Source organism: Cibotium barometz, chromosome 19 (assembly GCF_041138505.1).
Source record: "Cibotium barometz isolate CiBa-2024 chromosome 19, ASM4113850v1, whole genome shotgun sequence".
Classification (NCBI taxonomy): Eukaryota; Viridiplantae; Streptophyta; class Polypodiopsida; order Cyatheales; family Cibotiaceae; genus Cibotium; species Cibotium barometz.
In genome coordinates, this window is record NC_141064.1 from 5308372 (window position 1) to 5334079 (window position 25708).

At 40.9% G+C, this 25708-nt stretch overlaps 1 protein-coding gene across 1 annotated transcript; it reads left to right on the plus strand.

Annotated features, from left to right (window-relative positions):
• Window positions 1-22832: 22832 nt before the first annotated feature.
• LOC147628133 (cytochrome P450 709B1-like) lies at window positions 22833-24239 on the plus strand. The gene is made up of 4 exons (XM_086814079.1): window positions 22833-22918; window positions 23247-23431; window positions 23505-23659; window positions 23760-24239. The coding sequence occupies exons 1-4, from the start codon at window positions 22833-22835 to the stop codon at window positions 24237-24239; spliced, it is 906 nt and encodes a 301-aa protein (XP_086670205.1).
• The last annotated feature ends 1469 nt before the right edge of the window (window positions 24240-25708 follow it).

Sequence of the window (25708 nt, forward strand, 5' to 3'; positions counted from 1 at the left end):
ATATCCGTGACCATTCACTTATCGCTTCAAAGAATATGGTAAGCATCCCACCCAGCTCTCTCATCTAGGTGAAGCACTCATGGAAGAGGATTGACGGCTATGCCATCCATAGACTAATGAAGAACACACACAAGGTGGAGCACAAGCTCAAGCTACTCTACTACACGAAGCAGTGCTACTGAGCCATTGCCAAGCCTCCAGTGGTCGTGCTCTTGGAGAAAATCATGCTCGGTGGGTTGCCCACCATGGATCCTGGGACTGGACCTCCTCAATTTCTTGTATTTTATCAAATCTTACAATGCCAGCTAGGCCACATAGGAGATACTTGATTCTGAAGGCACTCTCCTCACTCTAGACCTTATCTTGGGGGATGTAGTCGAAGAAGCCCTCTAGGTCCCTGGCTAGAAAAACCCTATGTTTACCATAGCCATGTCATGCAGCATGTGCCTGACATCTTCTAGGGCTCCACAACCAAGGATGGCATGGAATGGCACAATATCACCCGCTAGGAGTTGGTGATGCCAACACAGGTGCTCTCCTTCCTCCTCACCACACGTTGGGTGGATTGCCTTTAACCCCTACAACCTCTCCATCCTTGTTAGAGTTCATTAAGGCATGCAAATCAACTCGGCAGAATACCTACACAAGGAGCTACATGTAGTCTGCACTAACCCACAAGGCAAGTCGGCAGCATCATCCCTTCTTATAGAAGTCTTGTATCATATAGCAGGTTGGAGACTTACCCAAACCCATCCGCTTATAGGGCGACACCACCATACCTCACCCCATTCCCAAGCGTCAACGTTTCCCATACACCATTCCCAAGAGTCAACCTTTCCCCACCACTCTCCCTTCTGAGCGCCAACACCACCATACCTCACTCCATTCCCAAGCATCAACGTTTCCCATACACCATTCCCAAGAGTCAACCTTTCCCCACCACTCTCCCTTCTGAGCACCATCTCCACAAGCAAGAGAAAGAGCAAAGATGCAAAGTTGCAGAAGAGGAGGAGGATCAATATCCAATTATGGACTTGTTTCCTAATTTTTCCATGAATTAAATAGCATAAAAGCATTAAAAAGCCACTTATTTGGCCTCAATTTAACAAGCATAGAAATTACTTTTAGATTAGAGAATTGCTTTATGATGAGAAGCTTCATTTGAATATAGAATAGGTCATAAGAATGACCATTCTTTGGGGGAGAGAGAGAAATGCTTAAAAAAAACATTATAATTTAAGCATAAATGAAAGTTTATGTGTTTTATCACTACAATTCATTAAAGAGCTTCAATTGTATTAAAAAGCCATTCAATTGAATGCTTCTCAAGCTTGAGAGGGGTTGAGAAGAGAGAAACATTTGGAGATTAAAAAAAAAAGACCATAAACCACACTTTACCTCCTAGATTGCTTGATTCTTTAATCAAAGTAGAGCCCCCCAACCAATCAGTTGGTTTGGTATGTTGATGAAGACTCCAAGGAAGATTGAAGAGAGAGAGAAGCTCCAATCTCTTCAATTTGTAGAGGATTTTTAGAGGATAATAGAAAATAAGCTTTTCTTAGAGTAATACCGGCATAGTTTAGTTCACAGATGAGAATACAAAAGAATGAGGATCTATTTGTAGGTGAGGGAGGCCACTAACTGAGTCCAATTGAGTTCTAGAATTTTCCAGCTTTAGTTTGGCTGAATTCGGATTTGGACCAGTTTGGCTCCCTTTTTGATTTGGTTTGATCTAGGAGAGAAGAGAGATAAAAATATCCTATTTTTTTGAGTTTAAAACTCATCTACACATGTGAAATAGGTGTCTCCTTGAAGGCCCCCCTTCTCCTTACCAATGTGTCAAAAATGAATGATTACTCTAAAATATCTCATTTTTTATTAATACTTCATAATTTTTAACTAATAAATCTAGTACTTAGTCAACTCTTCATCTTATGTGGGCATTTACTCATTTTTGGGTATTTTCTTTTATTCTTTGGATTTATCTTATCCCAACACTTGGATTAATCTTATTGGCCCACCGGGGCATTAGTCAATCCAAACGGCATGACTGTGAACTCATAATGCCCATAGCGAGTATTGAATGCTATCTTTGGGATGTCTTGCTCCTTGATTCTGATTTGGTAGTACTCGGATTTGAGATCTATCTTTGTGAACATTTGGGTCCCACTTAACCGATCCAGAAGTTCATCAATCCTAGGAATAGGATACTTATTCTTAATTGTTAATTGATTCAGTCCTCTCTGTAGTCAATACAGAGTCTTAACATTCCATTTTTATTCTTTTGAAAGAGAACAGGCGCACCCCAAGGTGAGACACTGGGTCTGACGAATCTCTGTTCTAACAGTTGTCTTAACTGTTCCTTAAGTTCTATGGCTTCAGGGACTGGCATTTTGTATGCACGCTGGGCTACTGTGGCTGAGCTCCGGGGGCTAATTCGATCTCATGATCTACTTTATGAGATGGAGGCATCTCAGTCAGCTCTTCAGGAAACACATCTGCATACTCACTTAACCACTCTGGTTCTTTAGCCTTACATTTTATGTCTACACTGGATTCATTTTAATGACATACACAGCTTGCCTCTTTCTGAGCCCTTTTAATAATTTGGAAGCCTTGACTAATTGTAGCACTGGGGATCCAAAAATTCCAATTCCTTGAACTTTGTTCCCGTGAAGGTCAAGGTAAGAGATAGTTTCTTTGTGACAATGAATGTCAGCCTGATTCTTTTGGAGCCAATTCATTCCAAGGATTCCATCATATATTCCTAGGGGTAGGACTCTGAACTGGCACTCTGTTACATTCCCATCTAGGCTAATCTGAATAAGGTCAGTCTCAAGGTGAGTGAAAAGAATCTTCCCACTGGCTAATTTCACTTGCATTTTCAGAGTCCTATTCCCAGGGGTAGGACTCTGAACTGGCACTCTGTTACATTCCCATCTAGGCTAAACTGAATAAGGTCAGTCTCAAGGTGAGTGAAAAGAATCTTCCCATTGGCTAATTCCACTTGCATAGGTTTCCCTGATTTTTGATGTAGGACTAAATTACGCAGACATCTTGGGGAAATAAAAGAATGAGTACTGCCTGAATCAATCAAAAGCTTGAAGTGCTTACCCTGGTACTCTGCTGGAGTAGTCTGGAGGACTGCGAATTGATAGTTATTCCCCTGATGCTCTATTGCTGCATAGATCTGTCCTTTCTCTTCCTGTACTTCCTCAACTATAGTGACTGCTCTGGCTGCTACAGTTTGAGGTGGAACTCTCTCTCTTTGGTTATTTCAATTTTGGGAGGGAGTTTGGAGACTGCTTTGCATGGAGGCTGCAGGTTGAGCTGGCACTCTTCTTGGGTTACACTGATTCTGGCGTGGGGGTTCCTGATGGACTGATATGAAGGAGTCGGTCTCTGAACTCTAGGACCCTGGCTTCCTTGGCCTGCCGAAGGAGATGGGCAATCCTTGAGCTGGTGCCCAAATTCCTGACATCCAAAGCATTTGTTCTCGCTTCGAAGCTCTTCCCTTTGCATTCTGGAGAGAGCCGGAGTTCCTGAGAATGTACTTCGAGGAAAAGGTCTTCCTTCATTTTTGAAGCTTCCCATCTCCACATTCTGGTTAGGACCTTAGTGTCTCTTGGAGGCGGAAAGTTGGAAGAACTTCCCAGTGTTTGAAATCTTTTAAAGGATGAGGGAGCTAGCTTTGGTGGACTTTCACGATGAAGGCTTTGGCAAAGTCCTTCGCTATTCTGATAGCTTCTGCCATGGACACTAGCTTGGCATTCTTGACCAGTGTGTCCAAGGGTTCGTTCATTCCTCCCCGAATGAACCTGGCCATGAGTTGCTCTTCATCTAGAGGTGGTGAATATTTGAGTAGAAGAGCGAAGGCCTGGTGATATTCCTCGATGGTTTTGCTCCCCAACTTTAGTTCTAAGAATTTGTTTATTTTGGTTTCCAAAAACCCAGGGGGACAAAATCTCTTCCTCAAATAGGTTTTAAGGTTGTTCCAGGACTGATTATTCCTGTCCAGACGGTTGGTGTCACAATGGTTCCTCCATGCTACCCTGGCTGTTTCCACTATTTTTAGCCTGGCAAAAGCCATTTTGCTTCGCTCATTATAGCCTATGATCCACCCATTTCTCCATAGCCTCGCCCAGGTTCTCCCCTTCTCCTTTGAAGGGTCCTGGGTGGCTGAGTTCTATGAAAAGCCTTGCGAACGTTGGGGTCAAGCTCATCATCTTCAGAGAGAGGGTCTGGTTGACGGCCACGATTCCCTCGTCTCATGATTCTGTAAAAAATGATATATTATTAAATTTTTATTTTGATATCATCCACAAGATCCTAAGACTTAAGGGATTCGAAAAACAATTTCTTAAACAAGATAAATGATCTTATTGGAGATCTATGATATATGTCCGGTAACAGATTTTTCTTTATCAGTTTGTCCATAAACAATCACTTATACAACACAGAATTTTTCTCCAGAAAACATTTCTTTATTTATATAAAAGTTACAATATGTACATAGAGCAGCTCGGCTCGAGAAATCAAAATCTCCTTGGGAGACGCATAAGACGGCGATACTGGGCCATAGCCATGCCCTGATACAAACGTTCTCTTACTGCCAAGGGAGCTATGATCTTCTCCTTAGGAATAAAGTGACTAAGGAGTCTGTAGATTTGGCATGAAAGTCTAAAATTCCGAGGCGTTAAATGATATAGAATAACACCATGTACCACTTTCAGCTTCATCAGAATCATGGCCAATGAGAGGTTCTGCCTCAGCATTGCATGCTGGTCACAAGAGGCGTGGACATACTACCCTGCAAACCACTTATGCTGTCGTCTCTCCGCTCGGTCAGGAAAATATAAATCCTCAAAATGGTGTGCAAGTCTAACTCGGCTTGTTCGAGTTGCAACAGAAGAGATGAGATGCTCAAAGAGCGAACACAGTCATGTCTTGTGACTGGGTGAGGTCGGGAACACCAGATAAGTATGGAACTTCCATCTAAAAAGAATTTTCTTTGATTAAAAATTCTTTATTAATGAGACTTGCGGAATGAAAATTCATTATGAAAAATGCTTTTTTTGAGTTTTTTTTACTATCAATTCTGATAAGAATTCGTTTATCCTTATTAGCTTTCAACAAAGCTCTGCTACCAGGTGTGAGGTCCCTGCCCCCTGCGCGGTGCCCTGCCGCCGTCGGCGGAAGCAGCGTCGGCCTCCCGTGGCGCAGACCAGGGATCCACACTCGGGGCCTCACCCGCGGATGTTCGAGGACGAGAGGCTAGCTTGGGTGGTCCGTCCGAGACCGGCGGGCCCGGAAGACTCCCCTCGCCTAGAAGGCACAGGCGATTCCACCATAGGAAAAAATCTTCTAACAGGGGAATTACTCTAACGAGTCAAAATCTTAACTAGATAAACTGATCTGACTGAACCTGAAGTCACATAGTCAGATCAAGAAGAGACTTGCACTTGGTCCATGGAATCACCACTTTTTTCCTCATTTACGAGAGGCACAGTCGCTAATCCCCTCCCACAGAACAAGGTCTTCTCAGGATTTAAACTGATTAACGTACCTAATCGTATCTAGTTGTTTCTCAGGAATCCTCTGATCCGGCCCATGGGTTAGGCCCATGGGTTAGCCAACCACCTGACCATGTATTGGTGGGATTCCTTATAAAGATTGTGTTTTTGCCCGAGTACCAAGGAAAAGAGTTCCCAAGCCCCCTAGCCGACGATTTATGCAAAATTTAAGGTAGGCATACCACGTACACACCCAATATGAAATTACCATTTATAACACATTCGACTGGCTTTAAAACAATCCTTCAATAGAAATCATAATATTTTTTATCATCATTTTCTAAAATTCCGAGTCCATTGTATTACAATAATATCCTCTGGACTCTCCGTTGAAGACCAACTGGCCAACCAACGAGATCCAGTATCAAAATTTGGTTCCCAAAAATCTTTCCTTTTAATCCATCCGAAATCTTCCTCGACATACGCATGGGTGTCCTAGCAACCGTGAGCCCGTGCATCCCTTGGTCCGAACCCTCTAGGATCCTCCTTAGGTGTCCTAGCACTTCATTCAAGGACCGCTTCGTCGGTCCTCGCCCATCGTATCGAAAGCGCAACATTTTAACCGCCGTACCAAGGCTGGTCAACAGGCTTTGCCACGAGCGACGTCCCTTGACGACTCCTCGCTAGCTGCACCAATGAACCTCCTCTTAGAAAAACATAAGCCAAATGCTTCCTCCACCATTCTGGCATAAAAAAATCCTTTGAAAAAAAAACAGAGGTTCCAATGCAAGTAAAATTCCAATTTGAGATTGGTTCCAAAAACTCTTTTTCCATAATTCCCAGTTTCATAACGAGGATCCTTGATCTCTCATTAGGGTAATCTACCCATCATTTAGTCTGATTGTCCAACTAGATTCTTGGTGAGTTTGGTAAGGAAAAACTAGTTTAGTTCCAGTAGTCTATTCTTTGTGATTAGAAACTGGAATTGGTTCACGAAGTTTTTACTTGATTCAGATCGAGAGATGGACAAGTAGGTTTACTGTCCGTCCCTCTCGTCGTAGTCTAGCCAAATTCATTTGGTTTAGTTCTACAAGGATTCTCCCTTCAGATAAACATCTGGATTTGGGTAAATATCTATTTAGTGATTTTACCAATTTAAAATATCCAAAGATATTCCTTCTATCACATAATTTCTCAACCTTAATTCATTCGGTAAAATTATGGTGGAAATTCATCTTTTGACACTAAAATTTAATTCAAATCCATCTTTTCTTAATTATCATAAAAATTCTTCTTTTTAACTAAATATCATACCTTTTTTTTGAATAAACTTGAAATCCCTCTTTATCTCATTTTAATGAGTGCAATCCAATTATCATGGGAATTCCTCTTATACCATAAATTAAATCTATTTAAAATTCTTCTTGAAATTACATAAAAATATCCATTAATTCCATTAAGCTAAAAATTCCACTTTTCTCATTTAAATATTTTAATTCCAATATGGTGGAAATTCCTCTTTCATCATTTAAACTTATCTATGCAAAAAAAAATTAACTAATTTTTCTCTGAAAATTTAAATAAAAATTTTCATTAATTCCTTTACACTAGGAATTACACTTTCGTCATTTAAATATTTGAATTCCAATATGGTGGGGATTCCTCTTTCATCATTTAAACTTATCTATGCAAAAAGATAAATTTAACTAAAATTCTTCTTTTATTTTTAAATAAAATATATATTATTTTGACATCCCAATTTTTCTCTTACTTCATTGGAATACATGGATTTCCATTGTCATGGGGATTACTCTTTTAACATAAAAATCAATTACTAGAAATTTCTCTTTTTTCTAATTAACTATTTATGCATAAACATAAAAATCAAATTTTCCATGATCATAAATGAGAATCATTCAATTAATCTAGGATATTTAATCGTAGAATATGGTAGGAAGTCCTCTTTTCATATTATGAATGAAAATGATTTATGTGTTAATTTTTCAAAAATTTTGCCATAGCTTTGCTGCTATTACTGATAATTCTCAATTATTTTGAAAACATAAAGTTTAGTAATATCATATGATAGAATAACCATTAATTGGATCAATATCCAATTATGGACTTGTTTCCTAATTTTTCCATGAATAAAATAGCATAAAAGCATTTAGAAGCCACTTATTTGGCCTCAATTTGACAAGCATAGAAATTACTTTTAGATTAGAGAATTGCTTGAATGCCGCATGCAAGAGAATGACAGTGAGACGGGGAACCTGCATCGGCCCTAAGGACTTGGAGAAACATGTAACCAGTTGTTACTGAACTGGCAATTCTTTAGTAGAACATAGCCGGATTTTTTTATACCTCTTCACTCAATAGCCATGAGAAGCTTCATTTGAATATAGAATAGGTCATAGGAATGACTATTCTTTGGGGGGGAGAGAGAAATGCTTTAAAAAAAATATTATAATTTAAGCATAAATGAAAATTTGTGTTTTATCACTACAATTCATTAAATAACTTCAATTGTATTAAAAAGCCATTCAATTGAATGCTTCTCAAGCTTGCGAGGGGTTGAGAAGAGAGAAACATTTGGAGATTTGAAAAAAAGACCGTAAACCATACTTTACCTCCTAGATTGCTTGATTCTTTAATCAAAGTAGAGGCCTCCAACTAATCAATTGGTTTGGTATGTTGATGAAGACTCCAAGGAAGATTGAAGAGAGAGAGAAGCTCCAATCTCTTCAATTTGTAGAGAAATTTTAGAGGATAATAGAAAATAAGCTTATCTTAGAGTAATACCGACATAGTTTAGTACACAGATGAGAATACAAAAGAATGAGGGTCTATTTATAGGTGAGGGAGGCCATTAACCGAGTCCAATTGAGTTCTAGAATTTTCCAGCTTCAGTTTGGCTGAAGCTTCAGCTTCAGTTTGGCTGAATTTGGACAAGATTTGGACCAGATTGGCTTCCTTTTTGATGTGGTTTGATCCAGGAGAGAGGAGAGATAAAAATATCATATTATTTTTTAGTTTAAAACTCATCCACACATGTGAAATAGACGCCTCCTTGAAGGGCCCCCTTCTCCTTACCAATGTGTCAAAAATGAATGATTACTTTAAAATATCTCATTTTTTATTAATACTTCATAAATTTTAACTAATAAATCTAGTACTTAGTCAACTCTTCATCTTATGTGGGCATTTACTCATTTTTGGGTATTTTCTTTTATTCTTTGGATCTATCTTATCCCAACACTTGGATTAATCTTATTGGTTCATAGGAACCTTAATCTAAAATTTTCAGAAAATCTTGACCCTTAGGCTAAGGTCTTCTAAATCATTTTTAATTAATTCCAATTGCACCTTGGAAAATCTATTTTGATTTTCTATTTCAAGGAAATATTTTTTTGATATATGTAGAATTTATTTATCCAAAAATATCCCAATATTAATTTACCACTCTCTAGAAATTTTTATCTCGCTAGGCCAAACAAGGAAAAATAATATTTTCTTGTATTCAGAAACATAGAATGATTACAAGGGATTGAAGTAGAGGCTTATTTGTTATTCAGGTTGAGGAGGAATCTTACACTTCTGCCTCCAAAGAGACACCAAGGTCCCAACTAGAATCTGGAGACGGGAAGCTTCAGGAATGAAGGAAGACCTTTCCCTCGAAGTACTTTCTCAGGAAATCCGGCTCTCTCCAGAATGCAAAGGAAAGAGCGTTGAAGCGAGAACATATGCTTTAGATGTCAGGGATTTTGGCACCAGCTCAAGGATTACCCATCTCCTTCTGTGGGCCAAGGAAGCAAGGGTCCTAGAATTCAGAGACAGACTCCTTCATATCAGTCCAATCAGGGTTCCCCATGCCAAAATCAAGGTAACCCCAGAAGAGTGCCAGCTCAGCCTATAGCCTTAATAAGTAGTCTTCGAACTCCCTCCCAAAATTGAAACAATCAAAGAGAGAGAGTTCCACCTCAGACTACAGTAGCTAGAGCTGTCACTATAGCTGATGAAGTGGAGGAAGAGAAATGACAGATCTATGCAGCCAATAGAGCATCAGGGGAATAACTATCAATTCTCAGTCCTCCAGACTCCAAGAGAGTACCAGGGTAAGCAATTCAAGCTTTTGATTGATTCAGGTAGTACTCATTCTTTTATTTCCCCAGGATGTCTACATAAATTAGTCCTAAATCAAAAGTCAGGGAAACGTATGTAAGTGAAATTGGCCAGTGGAAAAATTCTTTTCACATACCTTGAGACAGACCTTATTTAGTGTAGTTTAGATGGGAACATAACAGAGTGCCTGTTCTTCAGAGTCGTCCTACCCTTGGGAGTCTATGATGGAGTCCTTGGAATGGATTGGCTCCGTAAGAATCAAGCTGATATTCATTGTCACAAAGAAACCATCTCTTTCCTAGACCTTCACGGGAATAAAGTTCAAGGAATTGAAATTTCTAGGTCCCCAGTGCTGCAATTAGTCAAGGCTTCTAAATTATTAAAAGGGCTCAGAAAGAGGCACGTTGTGTATGTTGTCAAAATGAATCCAATAGACATAAAATGCAAGGCTAAAGAGCCAGAGTGGTTAACTGAGTATGCAGATATGTTTCCTGAAGAGCTGACTGAGATGCCTCCGTCTCGTGAAGTAGATCATGGGATCAAATTAACTCCTGGAGGTTAGCCAGTAGCCCAGCGTGCATACAAAATGCCAGTCCCTAAAGCAATAGAACTTAAGGAGCAGTTAAGACAACTGTTAGAGCAGGGATTTGTCAGACCTAGTGTCTCACCTTGGGGTGCGCCCTTTCTCTTTCAAAAGAAGAAAGATGGAATGTTAAGACTTTGTATTGACTATAGAGGATTGAATCAATTAACAATTAAAAATAAGTATCCTATTTCTAGGATTGATGAACTTCTAGATCGGTTAAGTGGGATCCAAATGTTCACAAAGATAGATCTTAAATCCGAGTACTACCAGATCAGAATCAAGGAGCAAGACATCCCAAAGACAACATTCAATACTCGCTATGGGCATTATGAGTTCACAATCATGTCGTTTGGATTGACTAATGCCCCGACGACATTTAATTGTCTTATGTAGGATATTCTAAAAGAATACTTGGATGATTTTGTTCTTGTCGATATCTTGGTATACTCAAAGAATGTTGCAGATCATGAAGATCATGTGCGCAAGCAAGGTCTTGGAAATCCTAAGGAAACACCAACTCTTTGCAAAGAAGAGCAAGTGTTCTTTCTCTGTTGAGACCAGATAGAATACTTGGGACTCATAGTATCAAAGGATGGGATTTCTCCTGACCCCGCAAAGATCCAAGCAGTAGTAGAGTGGCCAGAACTCAAGACAGTAAAGAAAGTCAGAGAATTCCTAGGATTAACCGAATGGTATAGGATCTTTATACCTAGGTATGCTCAGATAGCATCCCCTTTAACTAACCTTCTCAAGAAGAGTATACTTTTTTAGTGGACTACAATGTGTCAGAGTGCCTTTAACAAGCTAAAGACAGCCTTAGTAACCAACACTGTTCTTAAATTGCTAGATTTTACCAAACCCTTTGAGGTAGTTACTGATGCCAATGGGTTTGCATTAGGCGGTGCTCTTATGCAAGAAGGTCATGCAGTGGCCTATGAATCCAGAAAACTCAAAACACATGAGAGAATTTATGCCATCCACCACCATGACTTGGAGTTACTCTTGGTAGTGTATGCTCTGAAGTTGTGGAGACATTATCTTTTGGGATAGAGGTTCACCTTGATGACAGATCATCAAAGTTTGAAGTGGATCTTCACCCAAAGGGATCTCCACATGCGTCAAAGGAGATGGATGCAGACCTTGCAGGAATTTGATTTTGAGATTAAGTATCAGCTGGGGAAAGAAAATGTGGTTGCAGATGCGCTCAATAGAAAAGCCTCCTTGCTTGCAATTACAACGGCGTCAAATCCATTGATCAGAGAAGCAAAGGAGAAAATCATGCAGGATAAATTCTTTGCCCCTATTGCTACCCTTTTGATGTAGGAAAGTAAGACTCCTTAGGAAATGAGTCGAGTTCTTGGGTACAAATTGGATGAAGGATGCATGTATTATAATAATCGACTATGTATTCCCAACAATGATGAGGGAATAAAGGGAAGAATTCTGAGAGAAGCCCATGATAGCATGATAGCTGGACATCCAGGGTTTATAAAAACCTATATGTCTGTGAAGAAAAGCTTCTTCTTCTGGCCAAGACTCAAAAAGGATGTACTTGATCATGTGCAGAAATGCTTAATGTGTCAGAGAGTCAAGGCAAAGAGAGTCAAGATGCCAGGGAAACTGTAGCCTCTAGACATTCCACAGATGAAGTGGGAATGTATCAGTATGGACTTTGTCACTGGATTACCTTCAGTGCAATTAGGTTACAACTCCATTTTTGTGGTAGTTGACAGGCTAACCAAAGTTGCCCATCTGATTCCAGTGAAAGAAACATACACTACAGTGGATGTTGCCAGAGTTTTCCTTAAAGAAATCTTCAGATTGCATGGCTTACCCCCAGGAGGATAGTAAGTGACAGAGATCCCAAATTCACATCGAAATTCTGGACTGCATTCTTCGAAGCAGTAGGAACTTGCTTGGATCTCAGCACAGCCTATCACCCCGAAATAGATAGCCAAACTGAAAGAGTGAATCAGGTAATTGAAGATATCCTTTGGTCGTGCTGCGATGGTAGGGAACCCAAGAAGTGGCTAAGCCATTTGCATCATCTGGTCGAATTTACTTACAACGCTTCTTATCATCGAAGCATTGGGATGAGTCCTTTCAAAGCTTTATATGGACAAGATTGCCTTACACCGTTGACTTGGTCTAACCCATTGATCAGAGTCAAAATGTCCAGACAAATGCTTGATGACATGGACCAGCAGATGTAATCAATCCATAAAGATATAAAGGTAGCCCAAGATAGGTAAAAATAGTATGCACATAAAAAGAGATTAGAGAGAGAGTTTGAAGAATTGGATATGGTCTTCATTCGAGTATGACCAAAAAGAAGTTCCTTATCCTTAGGGAAGTACAAGAAGCTCTCTCCCAGATACTGTGGGCCATATGTTGTCATAAAGAAAGTGGGCGATCTAGCCTACAAACTTCTTCTACCTCCCCATCTCAAGGTACACAATGTATTCCACGTCAGTTTGCTTAAGAAGTATGTACCCAGCCCGAGTCACATGCTTGATGATGAATAATTGATCTCTCTGACCCAAGGCCAGATGGTACTCCAACCTGAGGAAGAAATTCCCATGACAATAGAAATCCATGTATTCCAATGAGGAAAGAGAAAAATTTGGAATATTAAAATAATGGATATTTTATTTAAAAATTAAAGAAGAATTTTAGTTAAATTTATTTTTATGCATAGATAAATTTAAATGATGAAAGAGGAATTCCCACCAGAATTGGAATTCAACCATTTAAATGAGAAAAGTGGAATTTCTAGTGTAAAGGAATTAATGGAGATTTTTATTTAATTTTTAAGAGAAAATTTAGTTAAATATATCTTTTTGCATAGATAAATTTAAATGATGAAAGAGGAATTCCCACCATAATTGGAATTCAACCATTTAAATGAGAAAAGTGGAATTTCTAGTGTAAAAGAATTAATGGAGATTTTTAAGAGAAAATTTAGTTGAATTTATCTTAGATAAATTTAAATGATGAAAGAGGAATTCCCACCATCTTTGGAATTCAATCATTTGAATGAGAAAAGTGGAATTTCTAGCTTAATGGAATTAATGGATATTTTTATGTAATTTTTAAGAAGAATTTTAGATAGATTTAATTTATGGTAAAAGAGGAATTCCCATGATAATTGGATTGCATTAAATGAGAAAAAGAGGGATTTTAAGTTTATTCAAAAAAATAGGTATTGGTATTTAGTTAAAAGAAGAATTTTTATGATATTTAAGAAAAGATGGATTTGAATTAAATCTTAGTGTCAAAAGATGAATTTCTAGCATAATTCTACCTAATGAATTAAGGTCAAGAAATTATGTGGCATAAGGAATATCTTTGGATATTTTAATTGAAAAAATCACTAAATTGATATTTATCCAAAATTAGATGTTTGTCTGAAGGGAATCCTTGTTAAAACTAAAGTGAATGAATGAGGTCTTGACCAGTCTCGGTACGATTAAAATGGTACGCTTCCGGTATGATGGGCGAAGACCAATGAAGCGGTCCCTGAGTGAAGTGCTAAGACACCTAAGGAGGATCCTAGAGGGTTCTGACCAAGCAATGCACGGGCTCGCGGTTGCTAGGACACCCATTCGTACGTCGAGGAAGATTCGGATGGATTAAAAGGAAAGATTTTTGTGAATCAAATTTTGATATTGGATCTCGTTGGTTGGCCAACTGGTCTTCAACGGAGAGTCCAGAGGACACATTTTGTAACACAATGGACTCAGAATATTGGAGAATGATGATCAGTGAAATTATGATTTCTATTGAAGGATTGTTTTAAAGTCAGCCGAATCTGTTATAAATGGCAATTTCATATTGGGTGTGTATGTAAATGCCTACCTTAATTTTTGCATGAAACGCTAGCTAGGGGACCTGGGAACTCTTTTCCTCGATACCCGGGCAAAACAAAACCAAATCTTTATAAAGGAATCCCACCATTACAGTGGTTGGCGGGTGGTTGGCTAACAGCATAAGCCTCCTCATGTATAAGCTTTATACATGAGGCTTATGCATGAGGCTTATAGTAGGCTCAGAGATCGAGGTAGAGAGCTCTAGAGCTGAGGCGGAGCAACACATGATTATGGAACGGATTACACAGCATAGGGCAGAGCAGTTGATGCTGCATGTTCGGGAGTTCCATAGATCTTCGGATGTGATAGCGCCTTACTTGCCTCTATATCCACGGCCTGTTTTTATAGAGATTTTTCGATGACCTCTCCCTCAGGATGCACCACGATTCCTATGTGATGCCTGCTGTGCTCTATGCCTTGAGGACATTGACAGTATTGGTGGATATGCTCTGGAATGTGGACATTTTTTCCATTTGTCTTGCATCACCTAGGAGAGCTAGTACGCTTCTCGGCATGTCCCTCTTGCCGAGCATGCATCGACCTAGCGACATACATAGTTTTGAGAATTGATGATCTTCACACAAGCTTTGCTCGAGAGTAGATGTTAGGACTGGCAGGCCACTTGATTTTACCTCAGCTACTACTGACTTAGGACTCGACGCTGCTGATGACAAAGATTAGGAGCATGAGGTGCCTCCAGAGATTGAGTGGAGTGCACATGAGTTTGATGCATACTACAGAGTCCTTCAGGAGAGCCAGATCATAGCACATGAGTGTGTGGGTGGTGCTGGTCCTAGTGGCACCTCGGATGATGGCGCTAGCAGCAATGCTGCTTCACATGAGCAGCATGTCCTTATAGTAGAGAAGCTTACATGCACAGAGTGGCAAGCACGCGATCACAGATTTTGGGTTTATAGATAGAGACGTCTTGTAGTAGCATGATGTAGAGAGAGGGAGAGAGCTATAGCAGCTTATGGGACTTATGAGCTCTCAAGTACACTAGCACACCAACTTATGTTGCCTTTGAGGCAAACCTCCCCGCAGATATTTGACGGCCCCCGTAGATATTTGCCGGCACAGCCTCCTTGACGTACACAGCAGCCTCGATGTACACATTGACCACATCAGTGAGAGATGATGATTTTGATTGGGTTACCATTGATAGTGACTAAACTCAGACTAGCTGGGTTAGCTCACTTATAATTTGTACTTAGATTTTTTGGCAGTGACTAACCTAGCTGGGATAGCTCATTTATATTTTGTACTTATATTTTTTGGTAGTGACTAGCTACTAGGATAGCTCATTTTCATTATGCCTTGATCTATTAAGTTAGTGACTAAACCCATAGTAGTTGGGTTAGCTCACATTCTGATGTACTTAGTTGATGTTTATATCATTATGAGTTTTTTCATTATTGAGGATCATTTGCATTTTAGTTGACGTTAATGTTTTTTTAGATTTTTTTACACTTTGGCTATTATATTGTTTCTTAAAAATCCCCATACCATCAAACCCAAACATGCTCTGATGTGGGGAGGACCCACCCCCACATACTCGCAAAGTTTGGTCACCATCGGAGCGTATTTGGATTAGTAATTAGTCTCCAATGATGATTTCTCAAGTCTCTTGGTGCTTGAGAGGCCATGGAAAATCCCACACTTCTCCATACCATCGCACCCAAACATGCTCCGATGGTGACCAAAATTTGTAACCATCTGTGTGGGGGACCCGCTCCCACATGCTCGCAACGTTTGGTCCCCATCGGAGCATGTTGGGTTACCAATTAACCCCCAGTGATGATTTTTCAAGTCTCTTGGTGCTTGAGAGGCCATGGAAAATCCCGCTCTTCCCCATACCATTATACCCAAACACTTTGCAAGCATATGGGAGGGACCCACCTCCACATGCTTGCAAAGTTTGGTCACCATCAGAGCATGTTTGGATTAGCAACTAGCGCCCAGTGCGGATTTTTCAAGCCTCTTGGGTGCTTGAGAGAAATCGTGCTCTTCACCATGCCATCGTACCCAAACATGCTTTGATGGTGACCAAAATTTGAGAGCATCTGGGGGGGATCCTCCCCCACATCCTCAAAAAGTTTGCTCCCCATCAGAGCATGTTTGGATTAGCAATTAGCGCCCAGTGCGGATTTTTCAAGTTCTTGGTGCTTGAGAGGCCATGGAAAATCCCGCTCTTCCCTATACCATCATACCTAAACATGCTCCGATGGAGACCAAACTCTACAAGAATTTGGGGTGGACCCACCCCCACATACTTGCAAAGTTTGGTCCCCAATCAAAGCATGTTTGGATTAACAATTAGTGCCCACTGTGGATTTTTCAAGTCTCTTGGTGCTTGAGAGGCCATGGAAAATCTCGCTCTTCCCCATACCATCGTACCCAAACATGCTTCGATGGTGACCAAAATTTACGAGAATCTAGGGGGGATCCTTCCCCACATGCTCGCAAAGTTTGGTCCCCATCGGAGCATGTTTAGATTAGCAATTAGCACCTAGTGCGGATTTTTCAAGTCTCTTGGTGCTTGAGAGGCCATGGAAAATCCCGCTCTTCCCCTTGCCATCGTACCCAAAAATGCTTTGATGGTGACCAAACTCTGCAAGCATGTGGGGGTGGGTCCCCCCCACATTCTTGCAAAGTTTGGTCGCCATCGGAGCACGTTTGGATTAGCAATTAGCGCCCAGTAAGGATTTTTCAAGTCTCTTGGTGCTTGAGACATCATGGAAAATCCCGATCTTCCCCATACCATATACCTAAACATGCTTCGATGGTGACCAAACTTTGCGAGCATGTGGGAGGTGGGTCCCCCCCACATGCTCGCAAAGTTTGGTCACCATCTGTAGTAAGATTCCTCCCTCCGGCTTTTGAGGTGTGCAAGTGTAAAAACCTCCCCTTCTAATCTTATAATTATTCCCCTCTCTGAAATAAAAGAAAGATCTTGTTTTACCCTGTTTTGGTCTAGAGAGAGAAAATGTCTAGAGGGAGGTAATTCAAAATTGAGATATTTTTGGATATAAAAATCCTCATAGTGTCTAAAATGGTTTCCCCTGAAACAGATATTCAAAAAGAAATTTCCAATGTGTAATTGGAATAAATTGAAATCAGATAAAAAGTACCTTAGCTTAAGGGTCCAGATTTTCTGAAATTTTTGAATTAAGGCTCCTATGGACCAATTAGATTAATCCAAATGTAGGGAGGAGATAAATTGAAGAATAAAAGAAAATCCCCTAAAAAATGAGTAAATACTCACATAAGATAAAGAGTTAACTAAGGACAAGGTTATTAGTTAAAAAATAAGACATATTTAGATTAAATGATGCATTTTTGACACCTCAGTGTGGGGGTCTCTCCTGCTTCAACTAGATCCAAAAAGTAAGCTAAATTGACCTAAAAATGGTCAAAAATTGACCAAACTGATATGAAAATTCTAGAATCAGTTTGCTTGGTTAGAGGCTTACTTTTTCCTATAAATGAAGCCTCCCCCTTTGTAAATGGTTAATAGTATTTTATGCATTGTTACTCTACTCCTCCCCAGAGCCAAAAATAGTGAATTTACTGATAATTCATTAGTTTTTGACCATTTCCTCTTCAAAAGAATTGGTGGCCACTCTTGTTGCAAACAAGAGTAGATCTCTCAAACCATCAAGCCAAAGGAAAGCTCACAAAAATTCATGTAGAAATTCTACTTTTTCTTTATTCCATTTAATGGTTTTCTAATTTTTGTTTTCTTTAAAATGAAAAATGATGCTATGCCTTGTTGGAAAGGCTTTCCCCCTCTCTTCATTCTTGAATTCAATCTTTCTTTATCCTAGATGTGTAATCAAATTGTTAGAATTAAACTTTTCATATTGTTTCTCTTTAAAAAGTGAAATTTGATTAGTCTAGAATGCTTTAAACCTTTTGGGATAATTTCTAAGTAACTTGAGAATGAAAAAAATTGAAAAATGGTCAGCCATACAAAGGAGGTTATGGCAAAATTTTCTTAAATTCTGTGAAATAAGTTTTATCTTTTATCATTCAAAAAGAGTAATCCCCACCGCTTGTGTATTCTAAAAGTGTTATTTTTATTCTATGCATAGAAAAATGCATATTATAAATATTTTTATAATAAAAGTGTTATTTTCATTAGAATTAATTTCTATGCATAGAAAGATGTATATTGGGAATATTTTGATTATAAAAGTGTTACTTTCATCAAAATTGATTTTTATGCATAAATAGATGCATAAAAGAATTTTTTTATTATAAAAGTGTTACTTTCATTAAAATTGAATTTATGCATAAATAGATGCATAAAAGAATTTTTTTAAATAAAAGCGTTACTTTCATCAAATTTTTGGATAATGTGGCTTGATGTGGATGGATGTATGGATGATATGGATTGATGTGTGGGTAATGTGGATTGACATGAATGGATGTATGGATGATGTGGATTGATATGTGGATTAATGTGTGGGTAATGTGGATTGACATGTGGATTGATGTGGATGGATGAGTGGATAATGTGGATTGATGTGGATGATGTGGATGGATGAGTGGATAATGTGGATTGATGTGGATGGATGTATGGATGATATGGATTGATGTGTGGATAATGTGGATTGACGTGAATAGATGTATGGATGATGTGGATGGATGTGTGGATAATGTGGATTGATGTGGATAGTGTATGGATGATGTGAATTGGTGTGGATGATGTGGATGGATGTATGGATGATGTGGATTGATGTGTGGATGATGCGATTGGATATGATTTGATGTGGGAATGATATGATGTGATAGGGATCGATGAAAAAAAATTTTGTGGGAAGATGAGAAGATAGGGACTAATGTGAAAGGATGTGGAGTGATGAGAAAAGATGGAAATATTGTTGGAACTGTATTTGTATGTGAAATCTGTTTTTAAATAACTGTTTTATGTCAAGAATGCTGGGGAAGCATTTTGATCGTCTTGTGAATGAGGTCGTTGTTGGAGACCTATCTGTTAAAGTTGCAGCTGCTGACGGAGAGTCAATAGAGGATGTCTCGCGTAGCAAGGTCGACCGAGGTCTTGATGACCAGCCTCAGTTTGATTTAAATGGTGAGCTTCTGGTACAGTGGATGAGGGACCAAGGAAGCCGCCTATGAGTGAAGCGCTAGGTGACCTGCGAAGGATCCTAGAGGGTGCTGACCATACGGTGCTCGGGCTCTGGGTCACCAAAGATACCCACATGTATGTCGGGGAAGATATTGGAACAAGGAGTAAGAGTTGTTTTCTGAATTCGGGCATGGATCTGGTTGGTTGACCTTGTTGGTCCTCAACGGATGAGTCCATGGCTCTTTTATATGGATCCGTTGGTTGACCTTGCTGGTCCTCAACGGATGAGTCCATGGTTGATCTTACTAATCTTCAATGGAGATTCCATTTTAATATATGAATATATTGCCGGTTACTATAAGCTAGGCACTATTGAAAAGGCCCCTTAGTGAACAGGTGGTGAGCGTTTTGGTTGCCAATGATGCCATAGGTACACCGATGAAGGAATGATTGGAAATACGGATTTAACTGGAGATTTTGAGGATTGTGATGAGTGACACAATGGTTTCATTAAATGATTGTTTTAAAAATAGCTGATGTTGAGAAAAAGATAATTTCATATTGGGTATGTAAGTGGTGTGACTAGTTTTAAGTTTGCATGAATATCCAGCTAGGGGGCCTGGGAACTCTTTTTCCTGGTACCCGGGACAAAACCTAACCAAATCCTTAATTGGATCCCATCACTACAGTGGTTGGGTGGTTGGCTAACCCACGGGACTGGATGGGGTTAGGCTGGACTGATGGATCCTTAAATTGAGACTTAATTCTGTTATGGTACGATAGATGAAGTAAATCCCGGACAAAAATTGTTCTATGGAAAAGAATCAACGGCTGTGTCTCTCAATGAGAAAAAAAGCGTTGGTCTCTATGATCCAAGTGCAATCTTTTCCCTGATTTGACTTGGGACTTACGGGTTCGGTCAGATCAGTTCAGTTAGTTAAGGTTTTTGACTACGTTAGAGAAAAGTTATCCTGGAAGAATCGCTCGTGCTTTCCGAGCAAGGGAAGTTTTTTCGGGTTCGGTTTAGAACCGAAGGATTAGTCTCTTGTCCGGATATCCGTGGGCGAGGTCTCGAGTGTGGGACCCTGCCCCACGCAAGAAGTGCTACTTCTGCTACTAGCACCCCTAAATTCGTTGCGCGGTGGGGAGAGGGACCTCACACCATCAGAGCATGTTTGGATTAGCAATTAGCGTCTAGTGCAGATTTTTCATGTCTCTTGGTGCTTGAGAGGCCATGGAAAATCCCGCTCTTCCCCATACCACTCTGCCCAAACATGCTCTGATGGTGAGACCAAACTTTGCGAGCATGCGGAGGTGTGTCCCCTCCACATGCTTGCAAAGTTTGGTCACCATTGGAGCATGTTTAGATTAGAAATTAGCGTCTTTCGCAGATTTTTCAAGTCTCTTGGTGCTTGAGAGGCCATGGAAAATCCTAGTCTTTCCCATACCATCGTACTCAAATATGCTCCAATGGTGAGACCAAACTTTGTGAGCATGTGAGGGTGGGTCCCCCCCACATGCTTGCAATGTTTGGTCACCATCGGAACATGTTTGGATTAGCAATTAGTGCTCAATGCGAATTTTTCAAGTCTCTTGGTGCTTGAGAGGCCATGGAAAATCCCGCTTTTCCCCATACCATTGTACCCAAACATGCTTCGATGGTGACCGAACTTTGCGAGCATGTGGGGGTGGGTGCACTCCCACATGCTCACAAAGTTCGGTCCCCATCGGAGCATGTTTGGATTAGCAATTAGCATCCAGTTCAGATTTTTCAAGTCTCTTAGTGCATGAGAGGCCATGGAAAATCCCGCAATTCCCCATACCATCGTACCCAAACATGATAAAAATCATAATGATAAAAACATCAACTAAGTACATCAAAATGTGAGCTAACCCAGTCACTTTGGGTTTAGCCACTAACTCAAAAGATCAAGGCACACTGAAAATGAGCTACCCCAGCTAGTTTGAGGTTAGTCACTGCCAATGAATCTAAGTACAATGTAAGTGAGCTAACCCAGCTAGTCTGAGTTTAGTCACTATCAAGATAGAGATCTAGTCACAGCAGCACCCTCTCTAGCTCTCAAATGCTCTAAAATGCTCTTATGGTCATCCAGTCGAAGCCGAAAACGGAGTTCTTCAAGACTCCCCCCGATGAAGTCAAATTTGCTGGTAGAACCGGTCTACCACAATCATGCTATGGGCGTCAAAAGAAAACCCATAATCATCCAATGTATTGTGGTCAAGGATGCACTTTGGCCTAGTGCAACTCATCAGATAGTAGTCTACTCCCTCGCTATTGCCCTCACCAGCAATAACAACAAATACATCACCCTCCTATAGCAAATCTATCAGGTCATCGTATCTGGCCATGAACACAGGACCTGTGTGCTCATCGGACAACACTGAATGTGAAGGATGCTCCGGGGAGAGGACTGTCTGTATCCATGCATTTGCCCATTCTCTCGAGGCACAATGTGACCAATCACCATCCATACATGCTCCACAAAAGCATGCAAACAATTGTGTGTAAATCGTGGCGCCGCCATGCACGTGCTCCTGATGGAATGTAAGCCCAAGGTGCCAAGTATTGTGTCACAATCATGGGAGGCTCTACGGTCAATCATGCTGTCCTCCATATAACGTAAGTTACGCATCTAATCCTCATGAAGCGTAATTGTGAGCTCCTCCAACTCTACTATTATAGTACATCAGTCATGGACCTCGGCCTCGCCTCTAGTGCCCTCCTTGCCATCGCCATATCTACACTCGTGTGCTACTTCCTCTACCGATATTATGTAGCCCCAGCCGCTATCGCCCACAAGCTCAGCAGGGGTTGCACATGCTGGCCTACCGCCCTTTGGCAGGCGATGCTTCTGAGATAAGGCATTTGCAGAGCCAAGCTCACCCGCCCTTTGGCAGGCGATGCTTCTGAGATATGGCATTTGCAGAGCTCAGCTCCCCTCCCCTCCACGGCCGCCCACTACATGGTCCCCGCCCGCCGCCCGCGTCCAGCCATTCTACACTAAAGTCTTGTCGGAGCCAAAGGTATATATGTATATATATGCGCGCCCCAGCATTCATTTGCAAGCCATTATTTATTAGACCTTGCACTAGCGATACTTATAAGGAAGGCGATTCTGGTAATTTCGGTACTGTGATTTGTGCAGAGCTGTATTGGTGGGGCTGCCAGCCTAGGCTTGTGGTCACCGATCCAGAAGACGCGAAGCAGATTATGTCCGTTAATTTCAAGAGCTACGCCAAGTCAGAGGGCTTCAGCAAGGCCTTTCACAGGCTCTTCGGCTACGGATTGTTGCTGGCAGAGGGGGAGGATTGGCACCACAAGCGGACCATGCTTCGCGTCCTGCCTTCTTCCCAGAGAAACTCAGGGTAGGCCTTTCACAGGCTCTTCGGCTACGGATTGTTGCTGGCAGAGGGGGAGGATTGGCACCACAAGCGGACCATGCTTCGCGTCCTGCCTTCTTCCCAGAGAAACTCAGGGTAGAGACGTACTATATTAATTAATCGCCTTCGACTTTTAGCTGCATGCTCGACATTCGGCTGCTGATCTGCATATTTGCTGTACAAATCATCAAACCCTAATAAATTAGACTTGCTAATACATTTTTTTCCATGAGCAATAAATATAGGCTATGGTGGGCGACATGCATGCGGCTGCATTGGAGCTGACCGAGGCTTGGCGTGAGACAGTGGAGCGTTCGGGGGCAGATCTGCTGAGGTGGAGGCTGCACGCGACTTGAAGGATGCACTGCGGACATCCTTGCCCGCACCTCCTTTGGCAGCGACTACCGAGCTGGCAAAGCAGTGTTTGAAAATCAAGACAAGCTTCTCCAACTCCTAGACAAAAAGCTCGTAGCTCACGCGATGATTCCGGGATACAGGTTGGTCACTAAAAGTCTCGCTCCCCCGCCCCCGCCCCGCGAAAGACGTAGTTGCAAGGTCAAATGGTGCCAGCTTCTAAGGGCTCTAACCACGATAAAAGCCCCTCTAATTACGGCCACCTTTGAGCTTCTTCCTCAGCAAAATATGCCATAGTTTTGTTGCAGGTACCTTCCAACCCCTAACAACTTCAAATGCTGGAAGATCGAAAACACCATCAACAAAGAGCTCTCGCGCATAGTGCAATCTCGTTTGAGCTCGTTCAAAGACGCCGCCTCAGCTCCACCGAATTTGCCTCGTCGAACCGACCTTTTGAGCCTCATCCAGCTTGCCAACAAACTAGATGATGACAGTAAAATCACCCGGCAGCATTCCTCTAACAACCAATCAGATCATCGACGAATGCAAGACGTTCTTTTTTGCAGGCCACGAGACAACGGCCCATCTGCTAGCGTGGACAATGATGCTTCTGTCTCTAAATCAAGAGTGGCAAAGGGATGAAGTTTCAGGGGTGTGCGGGAGAAATGTTGATCCTACTAGTGAGCCACCGACAACAGAGCAACGCAACAAACTGAAGCTTGTAAGGGAGCATACGTGTCTGACATGCAGTTAATTCATCGAGGACTACATAATCTGCATAATCTTGATTGCAACTAACCATATATTGCGTTTTGGAATAGATGGGCATGGTTTTGAACAAGTCTCTCCGGCTTTACCCACCGGTTCCGGAAGTGACAAGTCGCGTACTCCGCTCCAAACAGGGAGGCGACGCTACCGAAGATTGTAGTACACTAGAGCGCCTCGGGCAGGCGCAGCTGAGGCTGGTGGGTACTGCACCCGGCATGGGCTTCTCCATCCAAACGCTCATCATGCACCGGGACACCTCGTTGTGGGGGTCGGACGCCCACGAGTTCCGACCAGAGCGCTTTCGCGATGGCGTGTCGAAGGACTCCACCCACCCCTCCGCCTTCTTGCCCTTCCGCTTCGGTCCGCGCATCTGTATCGGCCAATCCTTTGCCCTCCTCGAAGCCAAGGTCATCCTCGTTGCCATCCTGCAGCGCTTTTGCTTTCGGCTCTCCCCCAACTATAAGCACGCTCCCGTCACGCTCATCACCATGAAACCGGAACACGGCATGCAAATCATCCTCGAGCAAGTGTAGCCCTCCATTAAAAATGTACTGGTATATCTAATTTATTTGAATTCGCGGACTTCGTGATACTGGGTACGCCTCACAAAACACTGAAAGAAGATTGATCCGAAAAAGCTGCCCAGCTTCTCTGAACATAAATTCTAAACTTGAATTGTTACAAATACCTTCATTTAAAAAAATAAGAAATAATATTTGATTGTAAATAATGAAGATTTTATACTATGTGGGGGAACACTTTGTGTTACATGCTAGTTAAAATGCAAAAAACTCATTAAATTGGTTGAAAGATTATTGTAGTATCTAAAATTTAGACATAAAAATTTTCAAAAAACCAAATATATATAGTCCCAAATATTGAGCTGTAATAACAAGAATGTAGAGGCACAAGCACTTCCTTTGTTGATTTTCACAATATTTTTTTCAAAGTGACAATGAATACATGCAATCACACCAACAAAGCAGTTCCTTTATCTCATGCAAGATTAAAACATGCACAAGAGTAAGAAAATCATGATCAAAGATTTCTCTCAAATTTAAAAAAATAAAATGAAGAAAAGATGATAGAACACACTCAATCACACGTGGACTCCAAAACAGTATGCCTTTTGAGGTGTGACCCTCTAATCAACACCATACAACTTTGGGTATACCCACGATCAAAAGTGTTAGACACCAAAATAGAGCTAAGTTCGGCTATACACGTGGCTACTATTGCGCGCAGCTATAGCCGCATATATAACCGCGTGTATTGTTGCGTATTGTTACAAAACTAATTCTTTTGTGTGGCATGCGTCCTTTCTTTGCCCATCTTTTCTCCCAAAAACCTACACTAAACTCATTTCCTCTCCTCTCTTCATCTCCCATACCTCAAGTATCTCATGCATGAAACTCATGCTCTACTTAATTTAAGTGCTTTCATAGTTTCAAGGTGAAGGTAAGGGTTATATTCTATATTCTCTCACCTTTGTTTCAATCGAGCTATGTGTAATCTTAGGTCTTGATTCTTGTCTACTTCTTTTTCTTATTCTTCTCACTTGTCTTCACTTGCATAGCTCTAATTTGTTTATTTTTGTGCTTCTACTCGTAGTTGAACAGCTTGTCTTTCAATGAAAACTCTACTTCTCAACAAACACTCAACTCCTCTACATTAAGGCAAGAGCACTTGTCTTTAACAAACCCTTTCTTTACTTCTTTATGGTGCACCCCCGGGTTTGTCTTTAACAAACCCTTTCTTTACTTCTTTATGGTGCACCCCCGGGCGCTTGGGAGCATTTTTTTAATTATGCATGCAATAATTTTTTAAAGCTTATGCATAAAGCCTCTTTGCATAAAGCTCATAAAACCTTTATGCATAAAGTCTTTATGCATTATGGCTTCATGCATGAAGTCTTTATGCATTATGGCTCTATGTATGAAGACTTTATGCCTAAGCCTTATGCATAAAGGCTTAAGCATAAGGCTTTACACGTAAAGCCTTT

Excerpts from the sequence above, each read along its gene's own strand:
- LOC147628133 (XM_086814079.1), top strand. The coding sequence starts at position 22,833 with ATGGTGGGCGACATGCATGCGGCTGCATTGGAGCTGACCGAGGCTTGG. Across the intron at positions 23,432-23,504 it reads CAACAAACTAGATGATGACA|GCCACGAGACAACGGCCCAT; the intron begins GTAAAATCACCC and ends TCTTTTTTGCAG. Across the intron at positions 23,660-23,759 it reads AACGCAACAAACTGAAGCTT|ATGGGCATGGTTTTGAACAA; the intron begins GTAAGGGAGCAT and ends GTTTTGGAATAG.